The sequence below is a fragment of the Leucopleurus acutus genome, assembly GCF_964270905.1.
Source record: "Leucopleurus acutus genome assembly, chromosome: 8".
NCBI lineage: Eukaryota > Metazoa > Chordata > Mammalia > Artiodactyla > Delphinidae > Leucopleurus > Leucopleurus acutus.
The window spans coordinates 72,144,368-72,168,974 of record NC_139151.1 but is presented as its reverse complement, the minus strand read 5'-3'; the positions used below and the strand labels follow the sequence as shown (position 1 = coordinate 72,168,974).

The 24,607-nt window shown below is 41.1% G+C and overlaps 1 protein-coding gene and 1 pseudogene across 3 annotated transcripts in view; one reads left to right on the top strand and one right to left on the bottom strand.

Moving 5' to 3' along the window:
• Positions 1–24,607, top strand: part of TSG101 (tumor susceptibility 101) — a 68,490-nt gene that overhangs the window by 37,328 nt on the left and 6,555 nt on the right. Inside the window, exons 8-10 of one of the 2 annotated variants that reach the window (XM_082845350.1) lie at positions 17,414–17,616; positions 18,903–19,142; positions 20,431–20,741. In XM_082845350.1, coding sequence (XP_082701476.1) covers positions 17,414–17,616; positions 18,903–19,142; positions 20,431–20,520 — 533 coding nt within the window. In that variant the 3' untranslated portion in view covers positions 20,521–20,741. Of the gene's footprint in view, positions 1–17,413; positions 17,617–18,902; positions 19,143–20,430; positions 20,742–24,607 lie in introns of those variants that run through there. The other variant, XM_082845351.1, reaches the window with a different exon arrangement.
• The window catches only part of LOC309965691 (L-lactate dehydrogenase C chain-like), a 41,428-nt pseudogene continuing 40,836 nt past the window's right edge, over positions 24,016–24,607 (bottom strand). The window contains exon 5 of the transcript in view: positions 24,016–24,411. The product of the transcript in view is annotated as an L-lactate dehydrogenase C chain-like (transcript). The remainder of the gene's footprint in view (positions 24,412–24,607) is intronic.

The window sequence follows — 24,607 nt, the reverse complement described above, 5'->3', positions numbered from 1 at the left end:
TCTGCATCTATTGAGATGATCGTATGGTTTTTCTCCTTCAATTTGTTAATATGGTGTATCACGTTGATTGATTTGCGTATATTGAAGAATCCTTGCATTCCTGGAATAAACCCCACTTGATCATGGTGTATGATCCTTTTAATGCGCTGTTGGATTCTGTTTGCTACTATTTTTCTGTGGATTTTTGCATCTATGTTCATCAGTGATATTGGCCTGTAGTTTTCTTTGTGACATCCTTGTCTGGTTTTGGTATCAGGGTTATGGTGGCCTCGTAGAATGAGTTTGGGAGTGTTCCTCCCTCTGCTATATTTTGGAAGAGTTTGAGAAGGATAGGTGTTAGCTCTTCTCTAAATGTTTGATAGATTTGCCTGTGAAGCCATCTGGTCCTGGGCTTTTGTTTGTTGGAAGATTTTTAATCACAGTTTCAATTTCAGTGCTTGTGATTGGTCTGTTCATATTTTCTATTTCTTCCTGATTCAGTCTTGGCAGGTTGTGCATTTCTAAGAATTTGTCCATTTCTTCCAGGTTGTCCATTTAATTGGCATAGAGTTGCTTGTAGTGGTCTCTCATGATATTTTGTATTTCTGCAGTGTCAGTTGTTACTTCTTTTTCATTTCTAATTCTATTGATTTGAGTCTTCTCCCTTTTTTTCTTGATGAGTCTGGCTAATGGTTTATCAATTTTGTTTATCTTCTCAAAGAACCAGCTTTTAGTTTTATTGATCTTAGCTATCGTTTCCTCCATTTCTTTTTCATTTATTTCTGATCTAATCTTTATGATTTCTTTCCTTCTGCTAACTTTGGCGGTTTTTTGTTCTTCTTCCTCTAATTGCTTTAGGTGCAAGGTTATGTTGTTTATTTGATATGTTTCCTGTTTCTTAAGGTAGGATTGTATTGCTATAAACTTCCCTCTTAGAACTGATTTTGCTGCATCCCATAGATTTTGAGTCGTCGTGTCTCCATTGTCATTTGTTTCTAGGTATTTTTTAATTTCCTCTTTGATTTCTTCAGTGATCACTTCGTTATTAAGTAGTGTATTGTTTAGCCTCCATGTGTTTCTATTTTTTATAGATCTTTTCCTGTAATTTATCTCTAGTCTCATAGCGTTGTGGTCAGAAAAGATACCTGATACAATTTCAGCTTTCTTAAATTTACCAAGGCTTGATTTGTGACCCAAGGTATGATCTATCCTGGAGAATGTTCCATGAGCACTAGAGAAAAATGTGTATTCTGTTGTTTTTGGATGGAATGTCCTATAAATATCAATTAAGTCCATCTTGTTTAATGTATCATTTAAAGCTTGTGTTTCCTTATTTATTTTCATTTTGGATGATCTGTCCATTGGTGAAAGTGGGGTGTTATAAAGTCCCCTACTATGAATGTGTTACTGTCGATTTCCCCTTTTATGGCCGTTAGTATTTGCCTTATGTATTGAGGTGCTTCTATGTTGGGTGCATAAATATTTACAATTTGTTATATCTTCTTCTTGGATCGATCCCTTGATCATTATGTAGTGTCCTTCTTTATCACTTGTAATAGTCTTTATTTTAAAGTCTGTTTTGTCTGATATGAGAATTGCTACTCCAGCTTTCTTTTGGTTTCCATTTGCATGGAATATCTTTTTCCATCCCCTCACTTTCAGTCTGTATGTGTCTCTAGGTCTGAAGTGGGTCTCTTGTAGACAGCATATATATGGGTCTTGTTTTTGTATCCATTCAGCCAGTGTGTGTCTTTTGGTGGGAGCATTTAATCCATTTACCTTTAAGGTAATTATTGATATGTATGTTCCTATTCCCATTTTCTTAATTGTTTTGGGATTGTTATTGTAGGTCTTTTCCTTCTCTTGTGTTTCTTCCTAGAGAAGATCCTTTAGCATTTGTTGTAAAGCTGGTTTGGTGGCGCTGAACTCTCTCAGCTTTTGCTTGTCTGTAAAGGTTTTAATTTCTCCGTCAAATCTGAATGAGATCCTTGCTGGGTAGACTAATCTTGGTTGTAGGTTTTTCTCCTCCATCACTTAAATATGTCCTGCCAGTCCCTTCTGGCTTGCAGAGTTTCTGCTGAGACATCAGCTCTTAACCTTATGGGGATTCCCTTGTGTGTTATTTGTTGTTTTTCCCTTGCTGCTTTTAATATGTTTTCTTTGTATTTAATTTTTGACAGTTTGATTAATATGTGTCTTGGCGTGTTTCTCCTTGGATTTATCCTGTATGGGAGACTCTGTGCTTCCTGGAGTTGATTAACTATTTCCTTTCCCATATTAGGGAAGTTTTCAACTATAATCTCTTCAAATATTTTCTCAGTCCCTTTCTTTTTCTCTTCTTCTTCTGGAACCCCTATAATTCGAATGTTGGTGTGTTTAATGTTGTCCCAGAGGTCTCTGAGACTGTCCTCAGTTCTTTTCATTCTTTTTTCTTTATTCTGCTCTGCAGTAGTTATTTCCACTATTTTATCTTCCAGGTCACTTATCCGTTCTTCTGCCTCAGTTATTCTGCTATTGATTCCTTCTAGAGTATTTTTAATTTCATTTATTGTGCTTTTCATCATTGCTTGTTTCATCTTTAGTTCTTCTAGGTCCTTGTTAAATGTTTCTTGCATTTTCTCTATTCTAGTTCCAAGATTTTGGATCATCTTTACTATCATTATTCTGAATTCTTTTTCAGGTAGACTGCCTATTTCCTCTTCATTTGTTAGGTCTTGTGGGTTTTGATCTTGCTCTTTCATCTGCTGTGTGTGTTTCTATCTTCTCATTTTGCTTATCTTACTGTGTTTGGGGTCTCCTTTTTGCACGCTGCACGTTCGTAGTTCCTGTTGTTTTTGGTATCTGTCCCCAGTGGCTAAAGTTGTTTCAGTGGGTTGTGTAGGCTTCCTGGTGGAGGGGACTAGTGCCTGTGTTCTGGTGGATGAGGCTGGATCTTGTCTTTCTGATGGGCCGGTCCACGTCTGGTGGTGTATTTTGGGGTGTCTGTGGACTTATTATGATTTTAGGCAGCCTCTCTGCTAATGGGTGGGGTTGTGTCTTGCTAGTTGTTTGGCATAGGGTGTCCAGCACTGTAGTTTGCTAGCTGTTGAGTGAAGCTGGATGTTGGTGTTGAGATGGAGATCTCTGGGAGATTTTCGCCATTTGATATTACGTGGAGCTGGGAGGTCTCTTGTGGACCAGTGTCCTGAAGTTGGCTCTCCCTCCTCAGAGGCACAGCACTGACTCCTGGCTGCAGCACCAAGAGCCCTTCATCCACATGGCTCAGAATAAAAGGGAAACAAAGTAGAAAGGAAGAATTAGTAGAAGTAGAAAGAAAGAAAGAAAACAAGAAAGAAAGAGAGAGAGAAAGAAAGAAAGAAAGAAAGAAAGAAAGAAAGGTGGGAGGAATAAAAGAAAGAAGATAAAATAAAATAAATAAGATAAAATATAATAAAGTTATTAAAATAAAAAATTATTAAGAGAAAAAATAAAAAGGGACAGATAGAGCCCTAGGACAAATGGTGGAAGCAAAGGTATACAGACAAAATCTCACACAGAAGCATACACATACACAGTCACAAAAAGAGGAAAAGGGGGAAAAAATCATAAATTTTGCTCTCAAAGTCAATCTCCTCAATTTGTGATGACTCGTTGTCTAAAGGTGGGAAGGAAGGAAAGAACGATGATAAAGTAAAATAAAATAAAGTTATTAAAATAAAAAGTAATTATTAAGAAAAAAATTTTTAAAAAAACGGATAGAACCCTCGGACAAATGGTGGAAGCAAAGCTATACAGACAAAATCTCACAGAAAAGCATACACATACACACTCACAGAAAAAGGAAAAGGGGAAAAAAATCATAAATGTTGCTCTCAAAGTCCACCTCCTTAATTTGGGATGATTCGTTGTCTATTCATGTATTTCACAGATGCAGGTACATCAAATTGATTGTAGAGCTTTAATCCGCTGCTTCTGAGGCTGCTGGGAGTGATTTCCCTTTCCATTCTTTGTTCTCACAGCTCCCAGGGGCTCAGCTTCGCATTTGGCCCCGCCTCTGCGTGTAGGTCGCCGGAGGGCATCTGTTCTTCGCTCACACAGGATGGCGTTAAAGGAGCAGCTGACTTGGGGGCTCTGGCTCACTCAGGCTGGGGGGAAGGAGGGGTACAGAGTGCGAGGCGAGCCTGCGGCAGCAGAGGCCGGCGTGACATTGCTGCAGCCTGAGGCGCCCTGTGCGTTCTCCCAGGGGAGTTGCCCCTGGATCGCGGGACCCTTGGCAGTGGCGGGCTGCACAGGCTCCGCGGAAGGGGGGTGTGGATAGTGACCTGTGCTCGCACACAGGCGTCCTGGTGGCGGCAGCAGCAGCCTTAGCGTCTCATGCCTGTCTCTGGGGTCCGTGCTTTTAGCTGCGGCTCGCGCCCGTCTCTGGAGCTCCTTTAAGCAGCGCTCTTAATCCCTTCTCCTCGCGCACCAGGAGACAAAGAAGGAAGAAAAGTCTCTTGCCTTTTCGGCAGGTCCAGACTTTTCCCTGGACTCTGTCCTGGCCAGCCGTGGCGCACTAACCCCCTGCAGGCTGTGTTCACGCGGCCAACCCCAGTCCTCTCCCTGCGCTCTGACCGAAGCCTGAGCCTCAGCTCCCAGCCCCGCCCTCCCCGGTGGGGGAGCAGACAAGCCTCTCGGGCTGGTGAGTGCTGGCCGGCACCGATCCTCTGTGCGTGCGGGAATGTCTATGCTTTGCCCCCTGCACCCCTGAGTCTGCGCTCTCCTCCGCGGCTCCGAAGCTTTCACCTTCCGTCACCCGCAGTCTCCGCCCACGAAGGGGCTTCCTAGTGTGTGGAAACTTTTCCTCCTTCACAGCTCCCTCCCACTGGTGCAGCTCCTGTCCCTATCCTTTTGTCTCTGTTTATTCTTTTTTCTTTTGCCCTACCCAGGTACTTGGGGGGTTTCTTGCCTTTTGGGAGGTCTGAGGTCTTCTAACAGCGTTCAGTAGGTGTTCTGTAGGAGTTGTTCCACGTGTAGATGTATTTCTGGTGTATCTGTGGGGAGGAAGGTGATCTCCGCGTCCTACTCTTCCGCCATCTTCCCGGATGCCTCTCGGAAAATGGTACATTTTAAATCAAATCTAATGTTTGTTTTTAGAACAAGAATCAAAGCAATTAATATTGTACTTTTTTTTTTTTTGGTACGCGGGCCTCTCACTGTTGTGGCCTCTCCCGTTGCGGAGCACAGGGTCCGGACGCACAGGCCCAGCGGCCATGGCTCACGGGCCCAGCCGCTACACGGCATGTGGGATCCTCCCGGACCGGGGCACGAACCTGCGTCCCCCGCATCGGCAGGCGGACTCTCAACCACTGCGCCACCAGGGAAGCTCTTTAGAGTACTTTCTTAGAAAGGCTAAAAACAAATGATCATTTTATGATAATCTAGGATATCCTTTTAATGTATGTTGTTTTTCTACCCTTTGTTGCTTACCTACGTGATTTTTTTCATATTTTAGTAGTACATTGTGCAAAACTGTTGAACTTCAAAATTGTCATAAAGAAAAGCAGAAACATAAAAGTATCATCTGAATATTAGAGTTCACAGATAGTCAACATTTTCTCAGTCTGTCAGTGGCCATCAGGATTTGTGCTATTATTCTCTGTGCTACTAAGGCCATGAGAAAGAATGAAAGTGGTTATTTATCCTTTGTGGAACTTGATAGTTTCACTTTAAAGATTTTGATTTTATGATGTAAAACAAACACCTGTTTCATGGCATCATTAATTAACTCATGTCTTATTATTGATGTGGATGCCTGTGCAAGCGTTGATTTTTAACCATCTCCAACAATATTGAAGTAAAAGAACCACTTAAAGTGAAGTAATAGAGGCAACTTCCCTGGCGGTCCAGTGGTTAAGACTCCGCACTTCCACTGCAGGGGGCGAGGGTTCAATCTCTGGTCGGGGCACTAAGATCCCAAGATTTCACATGCTATGCAGTGAGGTTGGGGGAAAAAAAAAGAAGTAATAGAGATTACATTCTTAATAGCAGTCTCTTCTGAAACATTGCAGAAGACTGAGGATTGATGCAGATCTTGGGACTTTAAAACAGCTCTGACTCCATTACATGTAGATTTTGAACAACAACCTTTATAAGAAAATCAGAGAATTTGTTTTGTCATCTCTTTTTATAGCTTTTTTGTTACCTGGCAGACTAGCTTCCTGCCTAACCTGACTTTTAAAACCACCTTCATGAGATTGGTGCTCACTGAGGGCATTGACTAAGCAGTGAAGGCAGCTGTTGAATAGTGAAAAACCTGTTGGTGGTGCTTTTCCATCAGGTCTGGGCAATTGCAGTGATATTTTAATTCAGTTGTATTATTTAATGAGGGAAAAGTTGTGATCTATAACTTAAATTCTTCGTTGAAGTTACTGTAAGACCAGGTGTTCTTTTTGTTTTGTTTTTTGGCTGCGTTGGGTCTTTGTTGCTTCACATGGGCTTTATCTAGTTGCAGCGAGCGGAGGCTACTCTTCGTTGCAGTGCTCGGGCTTCTCATTGTGGTGGCTTCTCTCGTTGCGGAGCATGGGCTCTGAGCGCACAGGCTTCAGTAGTTGCGGCACGCAGGCCCTAGAGCGCGTGGGCTTCAGTAGTTGTGGTATGTGGGCTCAAGTAGTTGTGGCACTCAGGCTCTAGAGCGCAGGGTCAGTAGTTGTGGTGCACGGGCTTAGTTGTTCTGTGGCATGTGGGATCTTCCCGGACCAGGGATGGAACCCATGTCCCCTGTATTGGCAGGCGGATTCTTAACCACTGTGCCACCAGGGAAGTCCCAGGTGTATTTTTTGTATATCATCTTTGCAAGTTACTAGCAAAAACATTTTCTACTGGAAGATCAGTGGGAAAAGCTGTGGAATTTGGACAGTTTTCCTTAGATTTTCTGCCCATTGCAGGCATTGTATATCAACAAAAGCATCAGAAGGAAGGTAAACTTTTCTTGATATCTAAAAAACTTAAAACTTTAAGTTTCTGTTTCTTCAGATTCAATTATGCTTCTTAAGAGTAAAACATTTTTGTTAGGACTGGCATATAACTTTTACCAAGTTGGCACTGCCAAAACTATAAGAGAACTTGAACTCTGATTTTAAAGGTTTAAAACTACTTGACCAGCACCAAGTTACAAGGAATAAATTTAGGAGGCAACATTAATACTTGTTTGTTCTCTTAATAGCACATGCCAGAATACAGCAGAAGCAGGTATGGATATTGGTCATCTGTATGTTTTCAGGGCTGAAAAACGGGCATTCAAGAAAAGCTTTGGTCCCCAGCTGGGCATTCCTATGGAGAATTCCAAACTCTATTGGATAGGGAAGAGTGGCATGAGGGACCAGCCACTCCACCTTGATTCATGCATAGCACTCTCTGTCAGACCCTGATGTGCTGGTGGTACACCCAGGTGGCAGTGATCTGGGAGTGATGAAGTTGTTTGATATTTTAATCCAAATTAAGAAAGATTTAAGATTTATCGGGACTTCCCTGGTGGTTCAGTGATAAAGAATCTGCCTTGCAATGCAGGGGATGCGGGATCAATCCCTGGTCAGGGAACTAAGATCCCACATGCTGCGGGGCAACTAAGCCCGCATGCCGCAACTACTGAGCTTGTGCGCCTCAACTAGAGCCCACGTGCTGCAACTACAGAGTCCACACTCTCTGGAACCTGCGCACCACAACTACAGAGCTCACGTGCCCTAGAGCCTGCGCACCACAACTAAAGAAGAGAAAAACTGCACGCCACAACTAGAGAGAAGCCCAGGCGCTGCAGCAAAGATCCTGCATGCCACAACTAACACCCGGCACAGCCAAAAATAAATAAAATAAATAAATAATAAATAAATCTTAAAAAAAATAGATTTATCAAGTAAATGTTCAAGAATGTTACTAGAGTGTGGTCCAGTATGGTACCCAGAAAAGTGTGGTCCCACTCAACGAAACCTCTACATGTTATGAATATACGTGTGAAGAAAGTCAGTGGACAAATTGGCTTTTTTATGAAGTTCATCGGAGGATGTACCATCAGTACATCACACACACGTATACACACAAATACATACCATATTTTCTTTTTCTTTTTTTAATTAATTAATTAATTTTTGGCTGCATTGGGTCTTTGTTGCTGTGAACGGGCTTTCTCTAGCTGTGGCAAGCAGGGGCTACTCTTCATTGCAGTGCGCGGGCTTCTCATTACGGTGGCTTCTCTTGTTGCGGAGCACGGGCTCTAGGCACGTGGGCTTCAGTACTTGTGGCACATGGGCTCAGTAGTTGTGGCTCATGGGCTTTAGAGTGCAGGCTCAGTAGTTGTGGTGCACGGGCTTAGTTGTTCCACCACATGTGGGATCTTCCTGGGCCAGGGCTCAAACCCGTGTACCCTGCATTGGCAGGCAGATTCTTAACCACTGTGCCACCAGGGAAGCCCATACCGCACTTTCTTTATCCATTCATCTATTTTTTTCTTCAGTTATTTGTTTATTCATTTAGTCATTCAACATATATTTACTAAGTGCTTGCTACATGCCAGGAGTAAGAACAACACAAAGTAACTTCCTGCCTTCATGGAGTTTACATTTCAATGGGGGAAGACAGAAAACAAACTTACAGCATAGTATACAATGCACCAGATGGAGATAAATGCTACCTAGGAACAATCAGACGAAAGAGGGGCACAGGAAGACCTGGAGGGTGAGGACTGCATTCTGATCTCACCTCCTCTATATCCACCTTGCTCACACCACTGGCCTCCTGTCACTCCTTGAGCCCCAAACACACTGGTTTGCTGTTTCAGCCCCATCCGCGCTCTGCTCGCTTGGATGGTGACCTGGAGATCTCCAAGACTGGAAAAAGGCTTCTGTGCCTTATACTTTGAGGTGGGAGTATGTTTATGGTTCAAGGAACTGCAAAGAGGCTAGTGGTGTGAGCGAGGCGTGCACAGAGAGATGGGGTCGGCGGGGAAACAGGGCTGGCTCAAGTAAGCCCTTGTGGGTCAGGGGGAGGAGGCCTGTGGCTTTTCCTCTACGTGAGCTGCGGAGCCACGGGCAGGCTTTGAGCAGAGGAGTGATCTGATCTGATTGCTATTATAACAGATGCCTCTGTGCCAGACCCCGGGAGGGAAGGGTGGCAGCAGAGCTCCCCACCCCGAGGAGGCTACTGCAAGAATCGGGGTCTGAGATGGTGGCTCGGACCAGTGTGGGGACAGAGGATGTGGTCACATACGCTGAGGAGGGGTATCCATTCATCTATGGATGGACACTTAGGTTGCTTCCTTCCATATCTTGGCTATTGTAAATAATGCTGCAATACACAGGGGTGCATACATCTTTTTGAATGACTGTGTTTGTTTTCTTCAGAAAAATACCCAGAAGTGGAATTGCTGGGTCATATGGTAGTTTTATTTTTAATTTTTTGAGGAACCCCTCCATACTGTTTTCCATAGTGGCTGCACCAATTTGTATTACTACTAGCACGGGTTTCCTTTTCTCCACATCCTCACCAGCACTTACTATTTGTTTTCTTTTTGATAATAGCCATTCTGACAGGTGTGAGGTGATACCTCATTGTGGTCTTGATTGCATTTCCCTGATGATTAGTGATGTTGAGCATCTTTTTCACGTGCCTGTTGGCCATCTGTATGCCTTCTTTGGAAAACTATTCAGGTTCTCTGCCCATTTTTTAATCAGGCCGTTTGTTTTTTGATATTGACTTGTATGAGTTCTTTGTATATTTTGGATATTAACCCCTTATCGGATATTTTTTGCAGCCATCTTCTCCCATTCAGTAGGCTGCGTTTTCTTTTTGTTGATAGTTTCCTTTGCTGGTCAAAAGCTTTTTTAGTTTGATGTAGTCTCCCATTTGGATTTTTTGTTTGTTTGTTTTTTGGGGTTTTTTTTTGCTTTTGTTTCCCTTGCCTGAAGAGACATATCCAAAAAAATATTAAGACCAATGTCAGAGTACTCCCCATGTTTTCTTTTTTTTTTTTTAACTTTTTTTTCTTACAGTTGTATTGAGATATAATTGACTTACAGCACTGTATAAGTTTAAGGTGTACAGCATAATGATTTGACTTACATACATCATGAAATGATTACCACAGTAAGTTTAGTGAACATCTGTCATCTCCTATAGATACAAGAAAATATATTTTTTTTCTTTGTGATGAGAACTCTTTAGGATTTACTCTTAACAACTTTCCTATATAACATATAGCAGGACTTCCCTGGTGGTGCAGTGGTTAAGAATCCACCTGCCAGTGCAGGGGACATGGGTTCGATCCCTGGTCCAGGAAGATCCCACATGCCGCGGAACAGCTAAACCCGTGCGCTCTACTGAGCGCAGGCTACTGAGCCTGCGCTCTAGAGCCTGAGCTCTAGAGCCCGCGAAGCACAACTACTGAAGCTGCGTGCCACAACTACTGAAGTCTGTGCTCCTAGAGGCCTTGCTCCTCAACAAGAGAAGCCATTGCAATGAAAAGCCTGCACACTGCAACGAAGAGTAGCCCCTGCTCACTGCAACTAAGCCCGTGCGCAGCAGTGAAAACCCAAGGCAGCCATAAATAAATAAACAAAAATAAATAAAATATAGCAGTGTTAATTGTATTAATCATGTTGTACATTACATCCCTAGTACTGCTTATGTTTTCTTCTAGGAGTCTTAACGGTTTCAGGTCTTACATTTAATTTTAACCCGTTCTGAGTTTATTTTTGTATATAGTGTGAGAAAGTCCAGTTTTCCCAAAACCATTTATTGAAGAGGCTGTCTTTTCCCCGTTCTGTATTCTTGCCTCCTTTATCATAGATTAATTGACCATATAAGTGTGGGTTTATTTCTGGACTCTCTGTTCTGTCCAGTTGATCTATGTGTCTGTTTTTATGCCAGTACCATACTGTTTTGATTACTGAAAAGCTTTGTAGTGTAGTTTGAAATCAGGGAGCATGGTACCTCCAGTTTTGTTCTTTAACATGGTAGATTCTTAAATTGTTCTTGTTCACAAAATAATTTTAGGGTATGACTTTGATTCTGACCCATTTTGTTTTAAAGGATGGAATCTGTCCTTCAGATTAATTGCCCTTTGTGCTTAAGCCTGCTTGTAGCATCTTTCATGATTATGATAGTTGAATGATTTTGTAGCGCCATTTATTTTTTGAAGTAGTTACTACTTTGGCATCTATTTTAATAAGGTCTAGGGCTTCCCTGGTGGCGCAGTGGTTGAGAGTCCGCCTGCCAATGCAGGGGACACGGGTTCGTGCCCCGGTCGGGGAAGATCCCACATGCCGCAGAGCGGCTGGGCCCGTGAGCCATGGCCACTGAGCCTGCATGTCCGGAGCCTAAGCGGGAGACGGGAGAGGCCGCAACAGTGAGAGGCCCGCATACCGCAAAAAACAAAAAAGGTCTATACTTAACCTCCACTTTTGAAACTTGAATTGTTATGTAAATTAATCTAAATCTTTCTTTGTGCTGTGTTTATTTTCAAGAAGTGTAAACCTGCTGTTTTTCTTTTTCTCATTGATTGTGGTAATAGAAACTTTATAGAGTTTAAATAAAGAGTACTGCTCTAATAGTGTTTAAAAGATAAGTTGAGGTCCCCTGATTTCTTTGGAAGAAAGTTCCATAGCCCACCCAGAGCCTGGCCAGTAGTATTAGAAGCTTATATATTCATAGACTATAAATAAAAGCCTTTTGTAAGCAGCTTAATGAATTTGCCTGATTTGTGTTTAATAGCACGAATCAGAATGACTCTGCTCATATAGTTGTTTGAAATGTTTCTCCTATTTCAGAGATTGACCTGTTTTTCTGTTTTTATTCTAAAAGGAAATAATACGCGCTTGATCCAGTGATCCACATGGGCTTGACCCAGTTTCTCAGTAGATGGGTCAATAGTCTTCTGTTTCAGATTGCTTAGGCTCCATAGTTTGCACAAATGCCCGACCAAAGATCATTATGTGGGTCTTGAGCAAGTAACTTCAGGAAGGAAAAATGCTGGGGGCGGGGGCAAGTGATTCACTTTGCTGGTTAGAGGTAAGATCAGAAAAGTTACTGTTTATAGTTATTTTGTATTTTTCTTTGAGGTTACCATGGATTCTTTCTCTAATATAAATGAGCTCCTTTTTGAGTTGTAGGAAGTAATGATCATCAGTAAGTACTGTTAGGAGATAAATAAAACTGATTATCTTTAAGTGTTTAAAGATGGTTTAAAATCAGGTAGTGTATATACCAGTGTACTTTGAAGATACTGGCCTAAATTATTCATTGAATTATCAGATCCAGATCCACTGAGTAGAGTATTAGTTTCCTAATAGTAGAAAAATCGTCTTATTTCCTAAGGATCAAGTTTAGTGATTGGATCCTATCTGACATTTAAATGAAGTTTTTGTTCAGGATTGTTTCTCAAAATCTATGTTACCTTTTCAATTGCTGCTAATCTAGAATTGTAGAAGGGCACTTCTGAAATCCGACTCTGCGTGAGTAAAAGTCAACAATGTGTGGGGACTTGAGGTATGGCAGTTTGCCACAAACTCATTAATCCAAGGCTTGTTATAGCAGGTATAAAGAATATTAAAATTTCTCTTAAGACGTTTGAGAAAAAAAAAGATTTTTTTGTTTGAAGAGCAATCAAGAATAAGAACCTTCTACCAAACGTTTTTCTTACTTGTTTATATAAACAATCTCTTAAAGTGTCATGGTGCATTCAATTTTGAACTTTAATCTGGGTTTTTCTCTTGGCATTCACATTGCAGATCTTAATTCGTTTTTTTCTTCTTTTTAGAAAGTAGATGGATTTAAAGTGTTCAAATATACTGTATAAAAAGGTCTGTGTGTGATAGAGGAGAGGACTAAGTCTAACCGTGGCATTTCTAGCCTCCTCGGGTGAACTGTGACCTTTATAGAAAGCCAGGTGATTGCTGCCTCAGCTTGATTCCCATTTTGAATGTTAATGGCTTTAGCTGGAGACTTATTTGGAAGGACTTATTTGGCCCTGTATTGTATCATTTGCCTTAACGTATTTTATAAGAGAAACAATGTAAATTCCAGGATTTAAGTGTGTTTTTTAAAATTAGTTTTTGGAAATTCAACATCATTATAACTTGATTCATTTTATTTATAATATTTATTTTATTTATTTATTTGGTTTGCTGGGTCTTAGTTGTGGCACATGTGCTTCTCACTTGTGGCCAGTAGGCTCCTTAGTTGTGGCTCACCGGCTCCTTAGTTGTGGCATGCGAACACTTAGTTGCAGCATGCATGTGGGATCTAGTTCCCTGACCAGGGATTGAACCCGGGCCCCCTGCATTGGGAGCTTGGAATCTTAACCGCTGCACCACCAGGGAAGTCCCTTGATTCATTTTAATGTAGTAATTTTAACAAAGTTTGTTGATATGGTTGTATGTGAAAAATACAGACTAGTTATAAAAAGACCCTTAAGCTTGTATTAGTTCAGATAACTTCTACACAGATAAATGGGACACTAACTGCTGCATATGACTGACCAGACATTTGAATACCTAACCATATTCATATAATTTGGGTTCCCCAATCTCTGGGAGAAGGTTTGTTGTATCTCACAGGAACCATTTCATATAGGATATAATAAGAAAGTTCTTTTAGAAACAAGTTTTTAAATTCCTATTGTTAATGCATCTTTATCATAAAATGGGGACTTAATGAGATACCATCTCCACTAGTCATTATTTTGTAAATCATCCTTTGGGCACAAAATTCTAAACTTGTAGAAATTACCCCTTTTTGCTCTCACTTAGGACTTAATAGTGCGATATAAGAAACTAGAGATTTTGGTTTGGCGTAAATTCTCTACAAATAAACAGCTAAGTCATTTTTTTTGTCTTTTTTTTTTAATTGAAGTATAGTTGATGATGTTAATTAGGAAAGTGACTCAGTTATATATACATTCTTTTTCATATTCTTTTCCATTACGGTTTATTACAGGACATTGAATATAATTCCCTGTGCTATACAGTAGGACCTTGTTTATCCATTCTATATATATACCAGTTTGCATCTGCTAATTCCAAACTCCCACTCCTGTCCTCTCCCACTCCCCTCCCCCTTGGCAACCACCAGTCTATTCTGTATGTCCCTGACTCTGTTTCTGTTTCATAGATAGGTTCATTTGTGTCATATTTTAGATTCCACATATAAGTGATATCATATGGTATTTGTCTTTCTCTGACTTAGTTCACTTAGTATAATAATCTCTAGTTGCATCCATCTTGCTGTAAATGGCATTATTTCGTGTTTTTTTTATGGTTGAGTAGTACTCCATTGTATATATTGTACCACATCTTCTTTATCCATTCATCTGTTGATGGACATTTAGGTTGTTTCCATGTCTTGGCTATTGTAAATAGTGCTGCTATGAACATAGGGGTGCATGTTATGTTTTTCAATTATAGTTTTGTCTGGATATATGCCCAGGAGTAGGATTGCTGGATCATATGGTAGTTCTATTTTTAGTTTTCTGAGGAACCTCCATAGTTTTCCACAGTGGCTGCACCAACTTACATTCCCACCAACAGTGTGGGAGGGTTCCCTTTCCTCCACACCCTCTAGCATTTGTTATTTGTAGACTTTTTAATGATGGTTATTCTTACTGGTGTGAGGTGATACCTCATTGTAGTTTTGATTTGCGTTTCTCTAATAATTAGCGATGTTGAGCATCTTTTCATGTGCCTATTGGCCACCTGTATGTCTTCTTTGGAGACATGTCTATTTAGGTCTTCTGCCCAATTTTTGATTGGGTTGTTTGTTTTTTTGTTGTTGAGTTATATGAGTTGTTTGTATATTTTAGAAATTTTAAGTCCTTGTTGGTCACATCTTTTGCAAATATTTTCTCCCATTCTGTAGGTTGTCTTTTCAGTTTGCTTATGGTTTCCTTTGCTCTGCAAAAGCTTGTAAGTTTGATTAGGTCCCATTTGTTTATTTTCATTTTTATTTCTATTGCCTTGGGAGACTGACCTAAGGAAACATTGGTGCGATTTATATCAGAAAATAAAACAGCTGTTTTGCCTAAAACAGCGAAGTCTTTAAATCATACTGAGAGGAAAAGCAAGTTGTCTTGCTGAGAAAGGGAGGCGAGTACTTTTGAATGGTGAGGAGTGAAGCACATAATTAAAGGGTTAGGATTCTTGTTCCAAAGCAGAATGGGAGAAGAGAGTGGAAGACTCCCATCTGGTCCTTCAATCCTTGAAGATGTTCTGAGGATTTTTTTTGCCTTTGTGGGAAAATGGTAAAAGGAGGGCTTAAGGCTTTCTGAAAGAATCCAAAGGATTGAGGATTTGGGTTAGGTTATGGCAGGTGAGGCCTTTGGAATTAGAAGTCCTGGTGATCTGACAGAATGAGAGAGAGGCTGCCATGGCAGGCAGCCTGTATACAGGACTAAGAGAGATGGGCAAGGAGTTGGGACTGAGGGGAGATACTGGGACCAGGAGTGGAAGAAAGGGAGGTCGAAGGTACGAAAAGGAATGAGTGGAGATAAGAATTGATGAATTTGGGGAGGTTGCTAGAGTCATCCCGGTGTCTATACAGGAGGTTGTGAATAAAGAGGTGGCCAGAGAGGAAGATGACAGGAAAATGTGAGTGGAATGAGCCCAGAGGTGATGCAGTAGCTGGTAAATTGATGAGAACACTTCGGAAAAGTCAGGTGTTGAGAGGCCAGGGATGTGAAAAACAAGACCTCAGGTTGCCCTCTGGCTTTACAACTCTGAATTCCAGAGCACACATTGTCTGAAAGTTAATAGTTTTGCTTCTCAGAAATACGAAATAATACGCTGACATATTTTTGTAAAATCAGAAGTGAACTCTGAAAAGCATATAATATATGGATTTGTATTTTAACAATCAATCAGAAGTATTAATTGCCTCCTTGTAAACACTGGAGGATGGATACTGTTTGGGCTCCTCAGCAGGAGGTTTCTAACAGGAAAGAGGGAGACTCTAAGCGGGAGAGTCTGATATTGGGCTTTTCCCTTCACCATGTACAAGCAGTGTCCTTAGGGCAGATGGACGAATGACACTCCTCAGGAAAACCTGGCCATGGGAGACACTGTCTTTACTCATTTTAGTAGAACCCAAGTCAAAAAAAACATAGTTATTCTGTGGTGGAAACAAGAAAAAGGGGGGAAAAAAACAACTCTAGATTTAGACTCTTTTTTTGAAACCTGTAACACCTGAGAACTCCAAGGTCTCCCAGTGTCATTCACAAAAGCCCAGAAAAGCACTCAGGGTATCCTGGGTATGGACCAGCTTCTGGGAGAAAACAACTTTATGAATCAAAAACCACAAAAAGTAGAGTGACCAGACCAGTGTATGGAATAGCGAGAGTTGTGATCAGATGGGACGCTGAAGAGCACAGGTGGCGCTGGTTGCGGTGTGGTTTGGACAGTGCAGTTTCCTTGAAGAAACAGCTTTGCTTGGTACCAGGAAGGAGCCTATAATGGATGGGAACATGAGTGGTGAGACTCTGGGTACATTTTTACAAACTGACTTGAAGGGTTTTTTTCCCCTAGTAAGCAGAACTCAGCGTCAAGGTGATAACAGTTTTCAGCTCAAAGTGGAAGCGATACTTTGTTAATCTGTAATCATTCTTTATTCATTGTAAGCAATAAAGGTAAGTATAATTCCCCACGTGTATTCCATCATCAAACATAATTGAAAATACCATTTATCATTTGCTGATTTAGGACCCTAACTAAAGAACATTGACAGTCATAAAGAGTATCCATACTTAAGTTAAAAGGGAGGACCTTTTGAAGAAAATATCTGAGGAGTAAGTTTTATATAAGACACTGACTAGGAAGGTACATTTGGGAGAGAAGAGTAAAGAATCTGAGAATAAGCAGAATTTTATCAGTTGTTGAATTTTGGATGGCATTCTCCTTTGCACATCTGCTCTTTCCTGTTCTTTTCGTAAAGGGTAAAGGAGTAAAAGTCTTACAGAAGGGAAGCCATGTTAACCTGTATATTAGTTTAAGGAAACTCTGCCCATTTTCAGTCTTACTGGCCTCTAGAGTGGGTTCCTTCCTCCTTCAGCTTAGCAGTAAAGCCTGAGAATAGACTGGACCTGAATCAAATGTTTTACCTTGGTATAAATTTGTTGTCCCATTTGTTGGAGACTTAGGAATAACTGTAATCTGTAGGGATAGAGCCTCTGCCTCATTGAGAAAATAGCGAATTGTTTGGGCCGTTAAGGCAAGAAAGTGGGTAAATATGGATTAATAGTAATCTCTTGCAGGGAAAGTATTTCTGAATCAACTCAGATTTTAAATGTTATGTTTTATGAAGTTGTGACATAAAATTTTTCTTTCCTCACACTTTGAAAGTGTTGCCTCATATTTTGTCCTGTTTTGTGATGGCTCTTGTGAAAGGAATAGAAAGAGATGGGGAAATAAGCAAGTGTTTCTGCCTTTTTCTCCTGCAGGTCCCAGTAGGGATGGCACAATCAGCGAGGACACTATCCGAGCCTCTCTCATCTCAGCAGTCAGTGACAAACTGAGATGGCGGATGAAGGAGGAAATGGATCGTGCCCAGGCAGAGCTCAATGCCTTGAAACGAACAGAGGAAGACCTGAAAAAAGGTCACCAGAAACTGGAAGAGATGGTTACCCGTTTAGATCAAGAAGTAGTAAGTAACTCATTGAATAGTTGTACTAGTTAGATTGAATCATAGCCATGGCAAAGTGTTCTGTATATACTGTGGTTACCCTGAACATTGTGGGTATAGTTAAAGAGTTCCGAAAATTATACACACCTTTAAGCATTTTCACATAGCTCCTCTACAGCTTTGTTAAAAAAAAAAAATGCAGCCTGTGGTTGGAATGTAGTCTTTGATTGGGGAGTGGATGTATTCAGAGGAGTTTTGCTTGCACCTTCACCCCGGGGGATAATGTTTTGACCCAAAGGAGGACTGTTTGAGCGCTTGATGTTACCAGACAGTTACTAGGAAATAAGAATTTGAGAGAGCTCTAAGTCGTGATAAAGATCTGCAGACCCTGGGTACAAACTTAAGGGTCAGTTCTTTTTTGTTTCCAAATGTTGTTTGAACTATATTTAAAGTATCTTTGGTGACCCCTTCTAGGTGAGCCCTTCTAACTTAATAACCCATAGTGTATGCAACCTTTAGCTCTTAAGCTTTCTCACATTTTTATCAGACTGCTGTGCCCTTATGAGTCAAGTCAGCCCTGTGACTTCTTTTGTTTAGTGATTAGAAGCACTAGCATAATTTGAGTGCCAGCTTCACTCTTCACTTTCATTCCTGTGATGGAGAATTTGTTCCAGCAAGTGTGCATTTTTGATGAAAGGGTAAAGAGTTATTAAGTGTTTGAGGGCTTTGGAGAAAGTGATTTGTATGTACACATTACTCTAATAAAATGGTTCTAGTGTGTAAAGTGAGCTGCTCAATAGCCAGCTATTTTCAAAAGTTCAGCAAAGTGACACCAGTACAGTTCAGAGCCTGCAACTACCACCTGCTGTATCTTGTGAATAAAGTTCAACTGTTTGGAGTTCTATGTGTTGAATCATCTGTACAGACTGGGGAAAGTTATTCCTCTGAGGCAGATGGCCACTTGTTTTGAAAGAAGGACCTCCTTTATGATTTTCACGTAAGGAACCTCCTGCTGGAAAGTGTCTTGTCTGATGGCTTAGTTTGCAGTATCATTTGTCACTGGTAAGTGACAAGCTTATCACTGCCACCAAAAGTGCTCAGCTCAGCATCTCCTGTTTTCACTCAGCATGTTAGAGCACACCTTTTCCTCTAACTTTGACTAATGTGATACATGAATCTCATCCATGAGTTGTTTAAGCATTGTTTTATTAGCAAGTCTGTTTCTGTGAAGTTGAATTGTAGATGTCTGACAAGCAGATAATTACAATTAGTATAAAATCATCATGCTTGGACTATTCTGTTTTCAGGCTGAGGTTGATAAAAACATAGAACTTTTGAGAAAGAAGGATGAAGAACTCAGTTCTGCTCTGGAGAAAATGGAAAATCAATCTGAAAACAATGATATTGATGAAGTTATCATTCCCACAGCCCCACTATACAAACAGATCCTAAATCTGTATGCAGAGGAAAATGCTATTGAAGACACTATCTTTTACCTGGGAGAAGCCTTGAGGCGGGGAGTAATAGACCTGGACGTCTTCCTGAAGGTATGTCTTCCTCGCTCTGCTTTCCAGGGTTTCGGAACATGTGTTTTAGAGACACTGACCTTGAAAACCACAGATCAAGAGGGTTTCTCTGTAGGAGGTGGGTTAAAATTCTTTGTCTTTCCAAGAGAGCAAGTGAGATAAATGGCTGTGAGCAGTGTCTTCCCACCTACAGAGGGGGCTGCGGATCATCTGAGTAGGGGAAGAAAAGTGGGCTAGTGGCTGCAGTTCCCCACCCCACGAGATAGCATCAAGCTAAATGTAATCCTTCTCTCTTACTACTGTGCCTGGGTGGATCATGAGGTACAGTCAGATTTCCATTGATTCTTTCAGGTCACATCATCTAAACTGAGATCATTGACTGCCCCACCCTTATTGTTTTTGTTTTTTTCCTCTGTTAATTTTTTTAGACTTGCATAGTTTTATACCTGTTTTCCCAAATCAAACAGCCTTGGGAAGTATTGGGTTTGCCCTGCTGGTAATAGAGCCCTTCTGAATAAAGGTTATATTCCAGGCTTGATGCTATTGTACAGACATGAAGATCTGTAAGCCAAGTTTGGCTACTTCTCTCTGTTGGGTCATGAAGAGCATGGCTTTAGGAATAATAGCAGCCATCCTCTGGATATTCAGTACAGCTGCTGCTGATGCTTCAGTGCACATGCGAGGCTGGTCAGGTTGCTTGCTGATCTTGCCTGTCTTACTATGAGCGTGTGGCCAAACCACTCTTGGACCTGGTGCAAGCACATGAATAGCTGGGACCCTAGAGAGGACTTCCTTTCTGTACACTGTCCCCTGCTTGGGTGGCATAGCCTAGGGAAAGATACACATGGAGAGGCAAGAGAGGTACACTGTTTGCTAGGCACTGGACAAAAGCTGGCCTTGTGCTATACTCATCCTTGCCCTTCCCCTTTTTTAGCCAAGTGGGAACAAACAGTCACAGTTTGTACAAAAGTTTTTTGTAACTTTTGTTAGGATCACAGTACATGTTTCCCTGCCGTCTTGGTTGTCTCAAGTGCAGCTTGAACTCCTGAGCCAGATCCTGCAATGTGGTGCTTTCCCTGTGAAGAAGGCCTTTGTATAGGGTCTCAGAAGACTACTTTCCTTAACACAACCTGCCAGCATCAATCCAGTGAGTTTAAAAAGCCACATGTAATAAAGTATTGGCTCCAAAGGAAAGTTGATATGAGTTTAGGTTCTTAGCTCCCACCTAGGTTACAAACTGTCTGATAGTTCATGCCTGGGCCTGGATCAGAGCCAGTCTAAACTGTTGAAACTTTTTCCCCCTTCACAGCATGTACGTCTTCTGTCCCGTAAACAGTTCCAGCTGAGGGCACTAATGCAGAAAGCAAGAAAGACTGCCGGTCTCAGTGACCTCTACTGACTCCTCTGATACCAGCTGGAGATTGAGCTCTTCTAAAGCATTCTTTTCTTCTCTTCCTTTCTCTTATATCAGTAGGTGCCCAGAATAAGTTATTGCAGTTTATCATTCAAGTGTAAAATATTTTGAATCAATAATATATTTTCTGTTTTCTTTTGGTAAAGACTGGCTTTTATTAATGCACTTTCTATCCTCTGTAAACTCTTTTTGTGCTGAATGTTGGGACTGACTATGCTAAATAAAATTTGTTGCATAATTTTTCTCTTTTACTGAACATCTTTAGGAAAAATAGATGAAACCTAAATAAGAAGCTCGGCTTCTAATTTAGCAAAGTATATCATCCATCGTGAGTTGAAATTTAGCATTATTTATCCTCTAGCATATAAAGTGAATTCTATTCAATATGGGATATAATACCACACAGAAATCTAAATTTTCAAATATTTGAAATTGAGGGATTTGAGTGACTTTTTTTTGTGAAAGGTCCTGGCTGGTACCCTCCTACCAGTTCCTGCCTAGTCCTGCCTAGATTTGTTTCCTTTCCAGGCCTGACAGAACCGTAACTAACTGTTTTCATCAAGAAAGGAGCAGAGTGGCCAGTACCAAGCTACACACCTGAGAATTTATGTTAACTAGGCAAGATGGTCTGGCCACAATTAAGGAGGAAGGTACAGTGTACACTGCCTCTCTGCATTTGTTGTCATCTAAAGTCAGTCTTTCTGGTGAGTGGTTCTGTAGTCAAGATTGTGGCCACCCATCCAATGAGCTACATGTCCTAAAAAGCTTATCTAGCAGAACAGAATTTTCTCTGTCAAAATGAGAGAGCTAGAAGGTTCATGAGGTTATAAAGAAATGAACATTCTAATTTAAGATGTTTTAAGGTATTCAGGCAGCCAGACAGCTACTCTATACTTCTCCCAAGAGAAGAAAGACATTTGGTCTCACTCATCACTGAAGAGTTTATATAGTTTAGATCTTTTCTTAAAAAATGAAAATCTACTTGTAAAAATTATTAGAATAGAAACTAGCAAGGTTTAATCTAGTGTTAGGTTTGAAACTAACATTTTTTTTTTTTTTTTTTGGTGGTACGCGGGCCTCTAGCTGTTGTGGCCTCTCCCGTTGCGGAGCACAGGCTCCAGACGCGCAGGCTTAGCAGCCATGGCCCACAAGCCCAGCCGCTCTGCGGCATGTGGGATCCTCCCGGACCGGGGCACGAACCCGTGTCCCCTGCATCGGCAGGCGGACTCTCAACCACTGCGCCACCAGGGAAGCCCTGAAGCTAACGTTTAAATGAGTTATTTTTGTGTATACATTTATTTTTACATGGTAAAGGAAGTTACAGCTTTTTTATAGCATACAAAATGAACTTAGTTGTATTAGCCAGCCAGAACGAAATAATTAGCATACGCTTGATGAAAAGAATCACGGTTTCTAAACACAATAAACACACATCATACATTCTTTTGGACCAAATGGCAACTACATATATAATATACAAGGCAAGTACTGGTACATCAGAGGTACCAACATACCTTATTTGATGCAGTGACTTAGGAATTACAAAAAATAAGTATCATCCAACATTTGGATGCTAAATAGAAGAGCTGAGGGGCTAAACAGTGGAGTCACTCTTCCCTCCTTCTTTTTTCCGACTTTTAGGAATTTGAGTGTATTCAAAAGTTTGACGTATTTAATCCTGTAACTAACCACTCTCTCTCTTTCGATAACTTCAGAATGGTAGTTTTAAGCAACTTTAAAACTTGCGCTCCTTCTGAATTTCCCAGAGTTTCTGCACCCTTTTCAGACGGGCCTCTTCTGCAGAGGTCAGCTTTACCTTTATGAGGTCTGTAATAACATTCTCGCCCAGGATACATGGAACACTAAGGTATATTCATTTGTTCAATAGTGGCCCTGAAAGTAAAGACTTAAAAATTATTCCTTTCTCCTTTTTTCTAACAAAGGTCTGCAATATGAGAAACAATAGTTGCTGGGTGAACTATTTAACAGATTTGTAGTATGAACTGTGGCAGAAAAAGATACAAGGAAAGGGGACTTCTCTGGTAGTGCAGTGGTTGGGAGTCTGCCTGCCAATGCAGGGGACATGGGTTCGAGCTCTGGTCCGGGAGGATCCCACATGCGGCGGAGCGGCTAGGCCCGTGCGCCACAACTACTGAGCCTGCGCTCTAGAGCCCACGAGCCACAAAGAAAAAAAAAAGATACAAGTAAAGAACAATTTAAAACAGATGACTAGACATATTTATTGTTCAAATTCATCTGCCATCTTCCCACATAGGCCCCAACCTCTTGCCATGTTTGCTGGGACCAACCCTCCTTTTCCTATCTCCTTGCCCCCAAACCACTTCCTATCAGGGAACCCACTTCAAAATTCCTATTACTTTATTCCCAGTGATTTAATTCCATTTTACTTTACCTTCTCCCGTTCAAACTAGCAGAGGGATCTTACCCAGGCCCCAACTTCCCCCTCCCCAGGAGACCAACTGCTAATACTTTTGAGATCAGTGCTTCTTTCTTAGGTCTCTTCACTGGACCTCACTGAAACTGCTAGAGAACAACTCAAAATGTGGCAAGACCTACCACAGTGGTTCCCAATGTTACTAGATATTTGTAGAGCTAGTTCACTCAGTTAAATAATAAAGATGCAATAAGACTTTTATCTAATAGAATGTATAAGAAATACCACACTAGGCCAGGACAAAGGTCTACAAAGGTAGGCCTCTTCCTCCTCTACCACCATCCCTTTGTCTCTGTCTCTTCAGCAGCAGCAGCAAAGAACAGATTTTAGGAAGAGAGGTGCTTCCATAAGATCAACTTCAAACATTTTCTTCAATGCTCTTTTACCTCTATCTTATGTTGATATTAAATATTTTTTCAAACATAAATATCCTACCTTACTCATGGTGGAAACTGGATGCACTCCTAAGATTCTTCAGAATACTTTCTGTTAAATCAACACAGGTAGGGCAACACCCCATTTCTTTTTAATCACCTCACAGCCACTGTGGAGTTGGAAGAAATCATGAACATAAGTTAATTTTAGAAGAAATACTTGTCTTTGAACATCCATATTGCGGCAGCCTGACAATGCCACAAATCTGAAATGTTTCCATCAATAATTTCTCCTAGGAATTTCTTATAGGAGTTGGTTATGTAAGGTAGGAAAACAGTTATGACGGTAAGTACGGAGATCCAAAAATTAATGTGAAATCAATTTTACTATCAACTGTAAAGAATATATAGCAACAATTAGAAAAAATACATTGTCAGTTAACAAGTGAGTGCCTACTATATGGTAGATACTGGGTTAGGCTCAGCAGTGAGTGAGACAGACTTAGTCTAGTCCCTAACTGCTTAAGAGTTGATAATGTGAATATGATCACACCAAAATAAAAGTAGAAGTGCTAAGGAAAGAAAAGTCCGGCAGATACAACAACATATACTTAAAGGACCCAAGTCTCATCCCTCTGGCACAATTCAGGCTTACAGCTAACTTCCAAGGTACTGAAAATACAAAACATACTACCTGGGGGGCTTCCCTGGTGGCGCAGTGGTTGAGAGTCCGCCTGCCGATGCAGGGGACACGGGTTCGTGCCCCGGTCTGGGAAGATCCCACATGCCGCGGAGCGGCTGGGCCCGTGAGCCATGGCCCCTGAGCCTGTGTGTCCGGAGCCTGTGCTCCGCAGCGGGAGAGGCTACAACAGTGAGAGGCCCGCGTACAGAAAAAAAAACTAAAAAAATAAACAAAAAAAAACATACTACCTGGCAACCACTACTTTGCGGACATTTTCCTTCTGCTCAGGTCTTTATCAGTTCCTTTATCTGAGTTCAGAACCTTTGGAGAGACCACAGCAATGTTCACTCCACTCCACACAGGAACTAAGAAAAAGATACCCCCAAATCCATTCATTACATAGTATTATATAACAGGTGGTGGTTGTTTTTTTTTTAACCTTAGCAAAACTGTTACAATTGCCCTGAGTGGTTTACAACTAGGAACACTCAACAAAACTATCAAAAATTCAGATGTCTAAGCCCTACCCCAAATCAGCTAAATCAAAATCTTAAGGGATGG